Source organism: Motacilla alba, chromosome Z (assembly GCF_015832195.1).
Source record: "Motacilla alba alba isolate MOTALB_02 chromosome Z, Motacilla_alba_V1.0_pri, whole genome shotgun sequence".
Taxonomy (NCBI): domain Eukaryota; kingdom Metazoa; phylum Chordata; class Aves; order Passeriformes; family Motacillidae; genus Motacilla; species Motacilla alba.
Window position 1 is genome coordinate 70,660,006 of NC_052046.1, and position 16,107 is coordinate 70,676,112.

General features: G+C 42.7%; 1 protein-coding gene across 1 annotated transcript; it reads left to right on the forward strand.

Moving 5' to 3' along the window:
- The first annotated feature begins 390 nt into the window (after positions 1-390).
- FKTN (fukutin) lies at positions 391-14,763 on the forward strand. Its single transcript, XM_038125160.1, has 9 exons — positions 391-584; positions 1,901-1,960; positions 3,857-4,060; positions 5,542-5,819; positions 6,555-6,687; positions 8,331-8,460; positions 9,569-9,702; positions 9,925-10,052; positions 13,077-14,763. Exons 1-9 carry the CDS (start codon positions 480-482, stop codon positions 13,288-13,290), a joined length of 1,386 nt encoding a protein of 461 aa, XP_037981088.1. The 5' UTR covers positions 391-479; the 3' UTR covers positions 13,291-14,763.
- The last annotated feature ends 1,344 nt before the right edge of the window (positions 14,764-16,107 follow it).

Genomic DNA, 16,107 nt, shown 5'->3' on the forward strand with positions numbered 1-16,107 from the left:
CGTGCGGGGTGTTGGATGGACGCTGACCGTGACTTGTGTTGATGTCGTGCCCCAGCGTCGCTGCTTTTGGGTGTCCTGTGGCAAGGCCAGCCTGGCCGTGGGTTTGCTTCGGAGCAGATCCCGGTGATCCCGGGGCCGCTCCGCGGGGTCCCTGCCCGGCGCCCCCCGCCATGGAGGGCAGCGGGAAGGGGCGGGGGGGGGGTGCCGTCCGCGTGTGACGCGATGTTTTGTACTAATACAGAAATCTGCAACCCTGTGTGTCTCTCGCTGTGTGGTTTTACCGCCGCTTCGTTTTGGGGGGATTTGGGGCGCTTTGGGGGGCTCGGGGAGGGGGAGAGACCCCCGTGAGGGGGGGTTTGCGACAGCGGGGGGGGGGTGTTTTACGACGGCGGGCGGCGCTTTGCGGCGGCGCTTTCCGGCCTGAAGCCGCGCCGCGGTGAGGGCGGCCGGGCAGCGGCTCCCGGAGCCGCCCGGGGCCGATGCAGAAAATCAACCGGAACGTGGTGTTGGCGCTCCTGTCGCTGACCAGCCTGGTTTTCCTGCTCTTCCAGCTGTGCTATTACAAGTTCTACCTGGCGCAGAAGGTGAGGGAGGGAGCGCGCTGCCCGGGTTTCGCCGCGGGGCGCTGTGTGGGCGGCAGCCCCGCCGCCGAGATTCCCTGGAGCGGCTCCGAGCGCCTGCGGGGCGGGCGGGGAGCCCGGGCCGGTGTCCGGTGGCGGGGGTACAGTCGGGCTTGGGTTTCCAGCCTGGTATCCAAGTCACTGTGTCAGCCAGGGCCATCTGATTTCTCCCGGAGGGAACGATGCGCCTGCCAGCTTCCAGCCGCCGCGGCTTTTAACCCTCAGCTCTCGTTGCTCGGTGACTTTTATCGCCTCCGAAGTCACAGCGAGCTGTCTGAGGGCTCTTCCGAAGGGAGGCAGCATCTGCTGGGTGCGGGTTTCCCAACGATGCTGTGGCGGAGGTAAATCCCACTTTTTTTTTTTTTTTTTTTTTTTTTTTTTTTTTTTTTTCAGTCATCTTAGGGTTTTGTGACTCAGTGCTCCTGAAGTGCTGGATGTCACAGTTTAAATCCTGCTTTTATTCCTGGAATACTGTTTGTACGTCTTTTTACACCTGACCTGGAAAGTGCAGGCGAGTGATTTTCTGCGACAGCAAAGGAAGTGAATGTTACTGTAAATAAAATCCTCCGGTGGTTCTGAGTTTACAGTTGCAACTCGGATTCGGCAAAGGAACTCCCTTTTTTTTTTCACAGAAGAACCGTGCAGATTTTTCTGACTTGTTTTTTGGCTTTTCTTTCCTCATTAAGCGCAGGCAGTGTCAGTGACAGCTGCTGCTGCTGCAACCTCCAAATTCTTTCTCACCGTTTCTGATTTTTAAACAACAACTGAGAAATTCTCAGTGCTTTGGAAAAGCCAAAGGCTGAGCCACCAGCTGCCTCGGCTCTCTCACGTGAGAATGCTGTCCTTAAAATGGAATTGTCTAGGATTACACCTAGAAAGACTGAGGCACAGTCCCACTGCCCCTGCCCCGGTGGTGTTTTCCTGGCAGGGTTTGTCATCCTCCCTGTTTTACGTTTGCTGGCACATTGGCTTGGAAACCCGAGGCCCCACCGCTCAGTGCTTGCGTGTTTGGAGGTCCCCGAGGGTTGGGTTGTCCTTCTAAATATACTTAAGCCACAGCATGTGGCTTGTTTATGATTTCACATTCAGCACTGTAAGCTGCATGACCAGAGGCATAACCCCAGTCACCACCATGAAGTGGATGAATGCCCCGGAATGTCATGTTAAGAAAACAAGGGTTCAGCTGAAACTTTGGGGGTTTTATCTTCTTTCTCCCTTCCCCTTTCCTTTTCTTCTTTTTTATTTTTTTGTTTGGTTTTTTTGTTTGGTTTTTTTAATAGAATGGAGCAGCTTTTTCCAAAGCCAGAAGAGGCCAGTCCAGCCAAGACAGCACTAGATGGGTATGTACAGTGTCACTGGTTCATGCAGCTCTTCCCACAAGTCTCAGAACTCACTTGGAGCTGCAAATTCAGGGTCGAATTCTCACTCTTCTCGCTCTCACTGGGCGCTTTTCTGCTTTGAAGGAAGAAGAGATACACTTTGTAACTTTGTTCAGTAAAGAGAGCACCAAAACATGGTGTAAAGTAAAACTGAGAAACAGTTTCAGCTTCACAGCCCTTGCCAATGTACTGGGATGTGTTGTTAAAGTTTCAGGAAGAAACGCTTGTTCTTTCTGAGACAGAAGCGTGGATGCAGGGTTTTGTGTCCTTTCAGGCTGGGTGTTGAACAGATTGACTGCTTTGCCATGCAGCTTCTTTGTTGGTCTGAGGAGCCCCTGGGCTCACAGCCCTCCTTTGCCCGCTGCAGGTGTTCCGCCTGCTGGTCACTGTTCTGTTACCTGCTTGTGCTGCGTTACAAAGCTCTTCCCAAGCAGGAAAATGTCACACTTCAGCATTCGCCAGCTGCTGCATTCCAGCCCTCGTGACCAGTGCTGGGAGTGCTGTTAGGCGCTTGAAATGGGATATTTGTTGTGTCTTGCTCCAGGCTTGCAAGATTGAATGCAACCAGAAACGCCCGCCCTGGGGAATCAAAAGGTCCCCTGTCATATTTGCAGTTGGGATTTGTTTGGAAACAGTTCTACAGAAGACTTTTGGTTAACTGATCTCCCAGTGGAAGAACAGCACAGATGGTTCAGGAGAAGGATGTGCTGGGAGCTGGCTGCCTTTCGGTTTGGGTGCAACGTGATAGTGTTGCTAATGAGCAGAGTGGCCATTTAAAGGCCTGGTTTCTGCTGAGCAAGAGGGAAGGTGCTCTGGCTAAGAGCTGTCCCTGGGAAAAATCCAGACCAACTGCTCTGTGCACTGCTTGCTTGTGGCAGGAATGCCTTGCTTTTCTTGGAGGTGACACCCCTTGGAGCTGCCTACCAGGTGTGAGGTGTCACGGTCACAGGGGGCTTCCAGGCTGTGGGCAGAGCTCTCCTAAAGGTTTGACTTGCTCTTCTGAGATCATTAGTGATAAAGGATGTGCCATGATCCTGCCACCTGCTGCATGTCAGGCTTTCCTTAGAGTCCCTGCAGTGATGTGTCCAAAAGACTAAATTGGAACACGTTTCTCTTGGTGACTTAATATCAAAGCCATGTTTTTCTACCATTATTTATGGTTTTTAAAGCTTATTTACGTTTCAGCTGAAAGCATCTGTTTTCCTGGAGTAGTGATGGATTGGGAAGGTGGATACTTTTGCACAGGTTTTCTTTCCTGTTCATCATTCTGGTGTGCCAGTTTTAGTCACAGAAGTAATACGAGCATGTCGCTCACCTTCCAGCTTCATGTAGCTGAAATCACTGTGAGGGTGGCCTTACTTGTGCCTGTACCACACAGGCAGTGCTGCTGCCAAAACTCTGCTGTTGACCCACATCCTGTGCTCATGTTTTCACATCTCCCTGAAGCCAGAGCTTTAAAATCATTAAATGAAAACGTTATGGTTGGATACATTTAAGTGGCAGGGTGACTGTGGCTGCTGTAAGTGGTTTCTGTGTGCCACAGACATTTAAGTGTGCTTGATTAATGTTCTCCACTGAATCAAGCTAATAACCCCTTGCATTAGGCACAGAACATTCTTGCTGCAGCTTTTTACTCCTTATGCAACGTTGAGTGCCCTGGGTAGACCAGAATCCAAATTTTGTGTGGCTCTTGCATCCTGCCTTCTCACTCAGCCTCACAACTGTTTGTGGAAGTGAAGTGTACACTCAGAGGGAGGATATATTGGGAGATAAGATTTCCTTCTTTCAGTGGGTTGGGGTTTCTTTCTGTCAAAGAGTTTTTATGCAAAGCTGGTCTTTCTGTTCTCTGTCAAACAGCACGTGGTTAGGAAGTTCCTGGGATTAATATCCACTCACAATATTCCAGTGTATTTGATTGATCCTTTGATTTTGGGACTGGTTGATAAAGACATCGAGCAGATCAGAAGCTCTCCTGATGGCCCCAGCCCGGAATGCAAATACTTCTGTGCTCCAAGAGACTTCACCACCTTTGCACTACTAGACAAAACATGGAAACATGATGTAAGTGCCTGTTTTTTGTTCACGTTTGTGTATTTTAATGCATTCAGCTGTTCTTTGATGTTGTCTCTTAATGCTTGCATGTTTGTATCTGAATTCGTGTGGTGGTAATATTGTAGGCAGAGGAAACTTTCTTTGAAAGCAAAAGTTGCCCATTTACTAGCCTGGATACATGAGGAGTAATTTATAGCTGAAACTTTTTAGAAGTTGTCTGCAATATTAAAAAAAACACTGTCAGTCAGAGTCTATGCCAAAAGGAAAGAAAGAAGGTCTGTTAGAAAGGGAGAAGGAGAACGCGGAGCCTGCTGTAATGTAGGTGCATCTGTTATAAATCTGGAATTTGGAGACTTATCAAGAAGGAAATGCAGTTATTGGTGTGACAAGTCTGGAAAAATGGTCACAGTCTGCTGGTTTACATTTCTTTTAGCACATCCTTGTAATTAATACCATTTCACTTAATCTGTTGGTGATACTTAATGGTATCTCTGCTTCTCTGTGGTGTTAGAACATTTTTAATGGCGGTGTTAAAAATAGAGGTGTAGCATGTGAGGAAGGACAAATTTAAATCCAATATTATTTCCTCAATTAAGTGTAATCAGGAAATATTTACTAGATTAATTTCTACAGACTAAAGATACCAGAGAAACCATAGCACGAACAGCTTTTTTTTTTTTTTAAATTAGAAAAAGCAGGAGATTGAAATGGTCAGTGACTATTTCACTGAAGAACTTGAGTGGAGAAGGGTGGTGTCACTCTGGGCCTGATCAGGCAGCTGTTTTACCCACAGGTGTGAAGGAATTCAAGAAACTAAGAGTAAAGTTGTATGGCAGCACACTGAGATAAATCCATTTTCCCATTGCTTCGTGTCTCAGTGATAATTTCTGTGTCACTCAGGGGAGAAGCTGATATGCTTATACAAAACTTTTCAAGGGGAGGATTTGAAAGGCTCTTCAGATGCTGATTGGTTTGTTGTTTTTTTTTTTTTAAATCAGCCCGAATTTAATTCCCTTGGTTTGTAGAAATATGAAATCCTGTTACCTGAGGGCAGCACTCAGTGTTTGGTGAGATTTTTATTTGCCCCACAAAAGAAGGTTTTGGACTAATAATTGTTGTGTTAATGGTGTTGTTATTCAAGGACTTAGGAACACCAAATTTGGCAGAAGAACAGTTTTAGAGAATAGTTTCAGAGTGCAGGGTAGGGTGCTATGGCAAGGAACAAACCTAATCCAAGCATGGCTTACAACATGTATTTCTTGTTTCATTTTGTAGTTTGAGGGACAAAATTTAAGACAAGGAAAGAAGGTGTTTGGAATTGCCTGTGACTGCTGGTCTTCAAGCTCTTAGAGATTTTTGATTCATTTGTGCTTAAGCCTGATTAAAAAATGAAAATGAGGAATGGTGTGAGCTAGTAATAAGCACTTGGCTTCCAATTTTGGTTTCTCTAATCTTTAGCCTGCTTTGCCTCCTGTCTTCCTCATTTTCAGGTGGGCCTTTTTAAAACAGCTGAGAAGATGGGGTTCCAGTGGCTAAAGATTATAAACAAGGACCCCCGCTTGGATGGGATGGATGACCTGTCTGGGATGGAAATTCCCTTGCACTACATATTCAAACTGGCGTCCCATGCCATTCACCTGGTGGTCTTCTATGAGAGGAGTGGCAACTTCCTCTGGCACGGACCCCTGCGGCTCAAGCAGCACATGGACAGAAAGTTTGTGCCTTTCCGGAAACTCCACTTCGGTCGCTACCCTGGGGCATATGAAAAGTGAGCTCACAGGAGGGGAAGGAGAAAGCCGTCACGGCACTCCCAAAATTACTTCCTCTGTCTGTAAAACTACTCTCTTTCCTGTAGACAGGTTCTAAAATTCAGCTCAGGTATGACTCAGACCCCAAAGTGCAGGCTTTGAGAACATAGTTTCTGAGAAAATGAGAAAAATATTGAGGCATTTCACACATCAAAATAAATCTGTTTAACTTTTTCCATCAATTTGACCCCATTCCTTTGTCCTTTTAAATCACGGAATCTGTATGAGTGATGTGCCTAAATGTTTGAAGTAAACTGTATAAGCTGTTAAATAATCCCTCTTCAATTGTTATGAAGGCTAAATAGTTTTTAATTTTTAAAAGCAAGGGCTTCCAAGTATAGAATAAAATTTGATTCTGAAGTGCATCCCATACTTAGTCAACCAAGTAAGCCTGAATTTTAAGATGCACTGAACAACACCTCTGAACAAAGTCATGAGTCAGTAAAGGAATCAGTGATCTGACAAACCAACTTGGGGTGTTGAACACCTTGTTCAAAACAGAGTTTTGAAACATATTGGGAATTTGGTGAAACTCTTGTTGCTTTTTTTCATGTGTAATTGGTTTCAGCTGTATTTGGACAGAGGATCACTGCCAGTAGTGTGCATGAACATTGTAACCTGAGTTAAAGGATAAAGTGCCATGTGGTTTGTAATGGAATTAAATAAGGCAGTATATTATCTCTCTTTCCATGCAGGCCAGAACTTCTGCTTGTTTCCATTGATGACTTAAAAGTTCAAATTCCAAAAAATCCGTCCAGTTTTCTAGAGGAGATGTCCCACTCTAGATTTCTTGAATGTAGGTACAGAGAAGCTCGGGCTTTCTTTCAGGTTAGTGGTAACTGGGTGGTGTCTCTGAGATGAAATGTGTGTTTTCACTGATTGACCCAAACCTAAGAACAGTTCCTTTTTTTTTTTACCTAAATGGGACTGTTCCCATGCAGAAAGCTAAATGCAACACTTGATTCTCATTCCACAGAGCTTACTAAATGGTAACAAAATCAAAACTTTACCTGAAGATTATGTCCTTTTTTGTGTTTTTACTTGTGAGCATGTTTTTTTCCAAGGGGAACCAAGATACCCACAGTTCTTACACGCCCTTACTGTTAAATTGATCTTATGTAAATAAAACTAACTTCCTTTATTAGATATACAAATAAAACTCGTGTATCTTCATGGCTGAAAACTTTCCTTATAGCAGTCCTTGAAGTTTTGAGAAGTGTTTAATTTTACTCCTTTTGAACCATATCCTGCAGTTCCATGTTCCTCATTTGGCTTATCTGAAGTGGTCAGGTTCCAAAGTGACTGATTTAATTGCTTTTCTGACTGCGTAAGCTAATGTTTTCACCACTGTTCAGAGCATTATTTTTAGAATTTTGCTGCTTGATTTAGCAGATAGAAATGTCTCTGCAGCAGTGTGGGGGGCATTTTGTCCTAACTTGGAAAGGACATGAGTTATAAAGTGGTCAAGAGTTCACAGTTAAGATTACAGAGTCAGAGTCAGGCCACTGAATCTGAGCCATCTCTGAGTTCATGGAAGTTGGGAAAAGGGCACTGGAGGCTCCAGTCTTCAGTCATTCAGGTGTTGGGGAAAGGGAGAACCACTCCTGTTCACTCTAGCAGGCTGTAGATCCTTGTTTGGGTAGCAGGAGGGCCACAAGGGCATCCATGTGTTGTCCCTTCACATGTAGAAGACAGAAAAATATAATCCACTTCAGCCTCCAGGCAGAGATCACCACAGGCAGAGAAAATGTGCCCCTAAATATTTATTGAACTTTGCTGGAGCTTTAACACTGAGACGGGCATCTAGCACCTGTTCTGAAAAGTTCATTTTGGCTTCTTGTTGCCCAAGAGCTCTTAAAGAAATCCATCACAAAGCCGAGTGGTTGTTCCTTTGTTAGAATTGGTAATGTTTGCCGAGCCTGCCGTGTTTGTTTTGGCTTTGCATGGACGGTAGACCTTGCCACTGTTCTGTCTGGAAGATTTTTCTGTTTTGCACAGTTTCTCCTTGGCTGTTCTCCTTAAAACTCCACACCCAATTCTGACACTTGGTGGCGCCAAATAAATTAATCATGGAGTTCTGGAGGTTGGAAAAGCCTAGATGTGCTGGCAAGGACTGATTCTGTCCCTGTGTTCTCCTTGGGGACAGAAATTGGACTCCAGGAATTGACTTCAGCATGTGCAGAACAAGGCTGCCAACTGCTGAGAATCAGAGTCTAATACATATTTTCTTATTGTAGTCTATTGTGAATTTCCATTCTTATGGTTAGGGAAAAAAAGAAGGTTGATGATTCAGAGTTTTAATTTCCACTCTGTCATTGCATGTTCTGAACATGGACTGTGTATGTAAAAACAGATATTAGCGCAGATATTAGTTAAGTAAATTTTTTTAAGGTCATTTTTCCCTAGGTTGCTGAAAAGATGAAGGGACAAGTTTGCTCTTTGACAGTAACTTGCTTAGTCTTGCCTTCCAGCTGTATCCTGATGATGCCTCTCTTGACGCAGTGGAATTCAGGAAAAAGGCAAAATCCTTGCTTCATCTGGCTGCTGGGACACTGAACAACTTGGGAGTGAAGTTCTGGCTGAGCAGTGGAACATGTCTTGGTAAAAATTTGTGTTGTGTTGCATTTTTAAACTCACCTGAAACCCTTAAGCACTTCATCCTCCACTGCTTGTGATGACAGCAGAGGCCAAAAGTACAGTGTTGGGAGGTAATAACTGTATCGCAATAGGCCTTTTTTCTCCTGAGAAAAAGCTTTTTCTATAGAAACCTGAGCAGCAGAGATGCTGGGCAAATTTCCAGTGAAGCATTTAGTGTTGTTAGCAATTGCCTGTGTTGTGTTCATCCCTGCTAGGAAGTAATCAACAGTTCCCTAATTTGTGTGACTTGGAATTCACTGAAGTGGCAGTTGGAAAGCGCAGTGATGAGCACATTGCTCTGCTGTCCAAGCACACTCTAACCCTGTTTTTCTTCCCATGCAATTAGATGCTTGTCACTGACTTCTAAAACACAGTTTACATTAATTTATTTTCTTTCAAATCAAACTTTTAATAAAATTACAGTCCATTAAAGTAGGTAATGCAAGTTTTCTGTTCTGCTGAAGGTGTAAGTGTCTTATCACTGGTGAGGACTCTTTTGTTACTGAAACACCTAGTGAAGACTCATGTGTTCACATTTGCCTTGTATTTATTTTATACTAGGGAATATAATTTTCTGAATGAACAGTTACTAAAAGATGCCTCAATGAAACAGACAAAAGGATGTCCCACTTTGTGTCTTTCTGCTTTGCAGTGGTGATTGAAAGATGATTACCATCTTGGATGCAGTATAAAACAATAGTTGCAAATCAGAAGCACAGCTGTGGCCCTGTAGCTGTTAACTGCTGATTAGATTTGGTCCCACATAAAGAACTTAATTTTATTTTTTTTAATGCATTTAAATTAGGAAACTGAAGATACATTATCTTTGTTTTCTCTTGCATTCTTGGCTTTCTGAAGGGAGAGAGATGACTATAAGTGCAGTAATACTTGTTTCCTTTGATATGGTTCATACTAAAAAAAAGGCAGAAGTCTTGTTTATGGCCTCAAAAGTCAAAGACTTTTGTCTGGTGATCTTAGGGCCGTTCATCTTTGTGTTGCTTTAGTTTTATTAAATTCATGTTCCTTAATTAACTAGTTTGGGATTTTTCTGCTTTATTTTTTTCCCCGTCAGGCTGGTATAGGCAGTGCAATGTCATTCCTCACAGCAAAGATGTGGATTTGGGAATCTTTATAAGGGACTACAAAGCAGATATCATTCCAGCCTTTCAGAAAGCAGGGTTGCCACTGAAGCACAAATTTGGCAAGGTACACAGAAAATGAACATTTTACTTCATGTGTGTGTTTCTGTAGATTTGTAACTTTAACTTCAGTTGCAGAAGTGTTTAATAGTAAAAATAACTCAGAGTTACTGTGTTTTCTTCAGTTAGAAGTTTATCTGTATATCTGATGAAAATTAATTTTTTTTTTGCTGACATAAGTTGCTTTGTGTTTTTATGTGTATATACAGTGTGTATTTTTGTCTTCCAGGTGGAAGACAGCTTGGAACTCTCTTTTCAGGGAGAAGGTGATGTGAAACTTGACATTTTTTTCTTCTATGAAGAGGATGACCACATATGGAATGGAGGAACTCAGGCCAAATCGGGCAAGAAATTTAAGTAAGATCTGGATTTGTACCACTAGTAGGAAAGAAATTGAACAAGCTAGTGTTTACTGATGGCATTTTGTGTGCTGTAGCCTGGCAAAGCCTGTGCTCTTTGTGGAAATGTGGATGTCAGAGGGGAATCAGTGAAGATTCTGCACTCTGAGACCAGTGAAGCAGAGAGAGAACAGTCCTGTGCCTTACTAGAGAGTAAATGTCAGATCTCTTGTGAAATCAAAAGCAGGGCTGGCATATCATACATCAAGCAGATCTTATCTGACTGTGACAGGCCCCCAGTTACATAAACATCCAAGATGAGAAGAAATGTCTAAAACAGTGTTTATTGCACAATCTAATTTTGTAGTGGAACATTAATCCTTAGGCATCTGTCTTGATGAGGAAGTATTATTGCAAAAAGCCTCAACTCTCCTTGCGCAGAAAAGCCACAATTTGGGATTTTGAGGTAGCAATTTTGGAGTACTGGATTGTGACAGCAGTGCAGACAATTCCTGCAGGCCTTACCATTCATGTTCTGAAAATGAAATTTTGAATATTTTCTGTGTTTCTTGTTTCACATCTTTCAGTATTAAATCAGCAATGATTTAATCCTTTTATTTAATGATTTAATGATTTAATCCAAATCAATTTAGCAAACTGAATATACGTTTTGATAATTAGATTTATTTCTTTCAATCACATACCTTCACTCAGAAGGAGATTGCTGCAGACTAGTTGAAAACCTTGTAGACTTCTATAGGATTTCATTATCTTTCATATTTTGCCTGAAATGTATTTGTTTGTGTTTAGGTAATGGGAATTTAGTGAGCACTGTCATCCAGTTGGAGATAATGTCCAAATCTTAGTCTTAGTTATCTTTGTTCTGAAATGATAAATAAAGACTGGGAAAGATATTTTGATAACCAGCTTCAAAAGAAATACACAAAAGAAAGAGCTCTTGGAATATCACCACAGAAAATGTGCTGTATAGCAAAGCATTTTTTTTTTAGAATACAGCAGCAGTTCCAGTTTTCATGTGTGGTGCATTCTGAAAAGCAAGCTGACCAATAAATTCCTTTTCTCTTCTTTGTGCTCTTCTTGTTGCATCTAAATTGCAGTAGCTGTTTCCATGCCAATGGAGTTGACACTGCTCCTTCAAAATTCCATCAAACCTTGGATACTTGAGAGATGTTTTCCCCTGTTTTTTTGATAATGACTGGTCCAAGACATGAGACTAGGGGATCAATGTGACCCTGTGCTGCACTCCAGGTTTTGTATCCTTGGGTATTACAGCTCTTTTGGAACTCCATCTTCCACAAAACTCTTTCCTTTTCTTGTAACCTCGTAGTTATTTTTGGTGGTAGCTTATTAAAAGCTCCAAACATAGCTTTCTTGTTCAGTAATAACTTTGCTTAGGCATAGCATCATAGGCAAGCCAAGCCTCTAATTCTGAGCTGGTGTTTCTTAGTTTAGTACACACAGAAATGGACCAGGAAAACTGCCTGTTGACCACCATAAAGGCTCTGAGCCATGCCAGAACTGTAGCTGTTCAGAATCCCTAGCCAAGTAATTCCAGACATGTGTTATTCCAAATACATCCTCAAAAAGAGAAAAGAGACCCAGCTTTTGTTACTGTGAGATGTGAGAGCGCTTGGCATGCTTAATCTGACTATGTACAACACCAGAACGACCCTCAATTTTGCTTAATCTCCAGCCCTGTCAGAATTTTGGAAGAAGGCAAAAATGAGGCGGTCAGTCAGAAGAGAAGTGATTGTTTGCTCATGCTGAATCCTAAATCTACTCTAACAATTTTAAACTAATTATAGTGTCAGAAGAGATGTTGATTGCTACTGGGTCATCACAGGGAAGGGTAGAAGTTCTTTTCTAAGATTAAAAGTGAAAGGTAAAAGGTGTTTTCTTCAGAAAACTAAATATTTGCACAGGCATACTTTCTATACATATAAATTAGAGGATGAAGAGCTAGAGCATTTCTCGTTGAGTCCCTAAATTTTTTCTTATAGTCATTTTTAGCCTCTGTTTCCTTGGAGAGCTGGTTTCTAACCCTCACAGTCTGGCTGTGTGGTTTGCTTTTCCATGTGCACAAACATTTCCTCAGCATTCCTGACACAAGCATATGCATCCTCCTGATCAGCAACTGAGGCTTCTTCTTTATTTGCAAATTTAATATTGGACAGTTGCAATCTCCAGCAGGGAATGAGTATCTACAAAAACTGAGTCTGGGGATCAAATCCACACTGTCTGCTTTAGTCCTTAAAGTGAGCTAATTCTGTGGGTTTTTTGCAAAGACCTTGTGTAAGTGTTTAGTTTAATCAGCAGTCTTTGGATATATATCACTTTGTTCTTTCCCTCCACTTAAGGCATGAAGCACAACTGTTTTATTTTCTCATATTTTTTGCTGAGAGCTTAGAAATTAAATTAACTTCATGCTTGCAAGAAGATGGAGGGGGCAGTTCTAGTTCATCACAGAAATGTACAGACCTATATTAAAAGGACAAAGTGCTTATGGTTTCATTTTAACCTGTGAAAAGAAATTTTAGGATCACTTTTTTTTTTTTTTTTAATTCTTTTTGCATGGAAGTGTTCAGAACTGCAGAAGTGGGAGTGATCCCCTGCAGGAATAGTGGGTAGAGTTTGGTATTGTTTAACACTTCGACTCTGATGCTTGATAGGATGTCGTTCTGGAAATTTACCTGTGAACTGCCACTGCTGTAAGCCTGTGTCACCCTCACCTGTCTAAAAGGGGTAGCTATTCATCCCATTTGTAACAGGCAAAGCAGAGGCAGGGACGAACCTATAGGTGGCAGAATGATGTGAACACAAGCAACAAAAGAATTAGGAACGCTCCTTCCTAAGCACATGAAGCAAATGTTCACCAGTTACTGTTGATAACACCCTTGTTCAGAGAACAAGCAGTATAAATGAGACATGGCCACTTGCTGCAGTTCCTTGCTTTCTCCTTGAACTTACTTAGAGGTGCATTCTAGCCTTTTGCCAGTGACCATACCCTTTTGTTCTGGCACAGGTATCTCTTTCCCAAGTTTACTCTGTGCTGGACTGAATTTGTGGAACTCAAGGTCCACGTGCCCTGTGAAACCCTGCAGTACGTGGAGGCCAACTACGGCCCGGAGTGGAAGGTGCCTGTGAAGACATGGGACTGGAAGAGCTCACCCTTCAACGTACAGGACAACGGAATCTGGCCTATTGATGAGTGGGACAATGTCATCCAAATCTACTGACCCCTGTCTGCTGACAGAGCCTGTCCCCAGAGCTGTCCGTTTGTGATTTCCCAGTGCCCAAAGGCATCGACATCCATTTCCTTTGTGTTTCCCAAGGAGGCATTTTTCTCCCTTTGGTTAACAGGTGTTTTCTTCACCTTCATCATGCTTCTTCCACGTGGTTAAAGGAGAAGATGAAAAGCAACTAGAGGGAAGGGAAACTGAAAGAAAAGCTGCACAAAGGGAGTAGAGAGGACTGCAGTGGACTTATGGGCAGTTGACTATTTAAATGTAAACAGTGCCCACGTGGCTTCGACATTCCTGGGATCATCAAAACCTTCAGACTGTCCAATTCTCAAGCTTGAGAGAAGGTTAGGATGGGAAAATCTCAGAGAAGTTCCTCTTCTTTCAAAGGAGATGTGTGACTGTTTAACTTCATAACACCAGAGTTACGAGTACCTCAAATGTGCTTGATTTGAGACTGGTATATCCCTACCATGAGCAACGGGTTGCTCTTGGGAGAGGAATGTTTCTGTGGCACAGAACCTGTGTGACCACCTGCTTCACATCTAGGAGGTATCTGGTAATGGTGTAACACTAAAGCGAATGGAAGGAGAAACTATTGACCGTGGACATTTTTCAATTTGTCCTTCTTAAAGAATGTGAAGGTGCATGCTGCTGGGATGGGCTCCCCATGAAAAGAAATAAAATTCTGGTTTTAATATCCCAGTCCTTGTGTTCTCCTTGTAAAATGTTTCACTGTTTTTTAGCAAATTACAGCTATCCCTGCTTTCCTGTAAGTAGATAGAAATGGGGGTTGTTCACAGTTTTTTGTTCCACAGAACAGAGGCTTCTCTTTAAGGGAAAGGAGAAATGGGTACCAATATCAACTGTTCCATGAAACTTGCAGCAGCAATCCTGCCAGTCCTCTCAGTTTCAGTTTCTCCTGTCACTGAAACACTGGAGTAAATTGTTCAGCTTCTGGCAACAACTTGTCAGGCTGGCTCTTCACTTGGGTGGTAACTTTGCTCTGCCTGGTTAAGAAGAGAGAGACGTAAAATCCTGCTAACACCATCCACTTGCTAAAGTAACCATGACATCGTAAGGGATAACTTCTCAGGTAGAATTTTTTTTGTACCTTTTCCTTAAAATGGAAAAAAAATAAAGGTGAATGTCCTTGTGATTTCCATGTTCATAACTCTGTTGTCCTGAACTTCTTGGTGTAATAACATGCAGTAAGTCTGTGAGTTTCTCAGATGTGAAAAATGTTTAGGAGTGAAAGAAAAGATGCTCTCAGAAAATTATAATCTGTCAAATTTCTGACTTTGTAGATGAAAAGACTAATGAAAAAGAAATGCATGTCCCTGAAAGGAAGGATGTCTTGAATAGTTGATTATACCTGTAAGGTATTCTTCAGGTTAAAATGCTTTCTCTTCAGAAGATACAAGTGTATATTTAACACTGATTAAAAGGAGAGTCTAATTTGCAACTTGAGATGCTGTTTCATTCTTTGTTTTGTCATCTTGGGCAGCATTTATCACACCTCATTGCAGTTACCATGACATAATGCACAGAGGAAAATCCTGAAATCTTTCTTACTCTGCTTATTTACTGCCTGTCTTTGAGCGTTTATTTTTTAATAAAGATACTTGGATACAATAAGGATACTTGGAATAAAGCAGATGCCCACATGTAGGAGAAACGATCCATCAGTTGCACAGAGAGATTGCACATTGCACATCTCCTGTCACTCTCTGTACAGTGCTCTGGCCACAGATTTCCTGCTTGGATGCAGATTGGGTGCCCAGGAGTGGTGTGAACATCACGGAACTGCTGCTCTTTGAGGGCACATCATGAGGCTGGAGCCTTGGCATTCCCACAGAAACAACTAGATTGAGGTGTGCTTCCTCTAGGGTTCTCCTGAATTGCCTCACCTGAAATGGATTCTTAATTCTGTGTTACCTTCTTAACTTACTACTGCCTTCATTTTGGAAGTGCTCTGGAGAGGAGGGTAATTCTTAAATTCTCCTAATGGTCTTAGGCTACCACATGTGAAGTCCTTTGGCTTCCCGGTAGCAAACTAGGTTCTTCACGTTATTTATGTGCAGCTGTTAAAGACAGAAAAATGATCAAATCTCCAGAATAACATCAAGGAAAGATTGAAGAAAAAGCATTGCCTGAAGAGAAGGCACCATAAAAGGCCATTTTCAAAAGCGATAAAGGATGGTTACGAGAAAAGGAAGGGATGTGTGTGCTCCTTTCCGTGGGTGGTAGGAAATAGAAGTAAATGGGAGGAATGCAAATTGATCCACCTGCATAGAAGCTGGAGTATTTAACATGTGGAAATGTGTAAAATCTGTGACTTTGGAGGTCTCTGAGAACACATCAGGCAAATGCCAGCCGAAGCTGTGCTGACTGTAGTTAAGGTCTGACTGTACTTAATCCTGTCTTCCTGCTGGAGGGAGTTCCTACTTCCCATGATTCTGTAGCATTCCACCACTTCCTGCTTTTAGAAGGTGGAAATTGGAGTCATTGTTTGTATATGAGCTTAAGAAAGGATCTATTTCTGGAATCAGACACTGGAGCTCAGGCTAGGAGTGATGCTCTCATGGGAAATGAGGGAAAACTGCAGCATCTTGAACACTTGGAAAAAAATGTGACTGTTTGCAACCGAAGGGTAAATGCAGTTCTTCCAAAAACCCTTTTTGTGTCGGATCCAAACTGAGGCTGCAGAACAATCATGGGATGGACAATGCCTGGCTGCACAGGGCAGGGGGCCTCTGAGGGAGATGCTGGTGCTTTTCACCTGTCCAGGAGCCATATTCTGACAGAAGAGCC

Bases quoted from the DNA above. Each gene is read 5' to 3' on its own strand.
- FKTN (XM_038125160.1), top strand. From the start codon at position 480: ATGCAGAAAATCAACCGGAACGTGGTGTTGGCGCTCCTGTCGCTGACC. The intron at 8,461-9,568 runs GTAAAAATTTGT...TTTCCCCGTCAG, and splicing joins GAGCAGTGGAACATGTCTTG to GCTGGTATAGGCAGTGCAAT. The intron at 10,053-13,076 runs GTAAGATCTGGA...GTTCTGGCACAG, and splicing joins AAATCGGGCAAGAAATTTAA to GTATCTCTTTCCCAAGTTTA.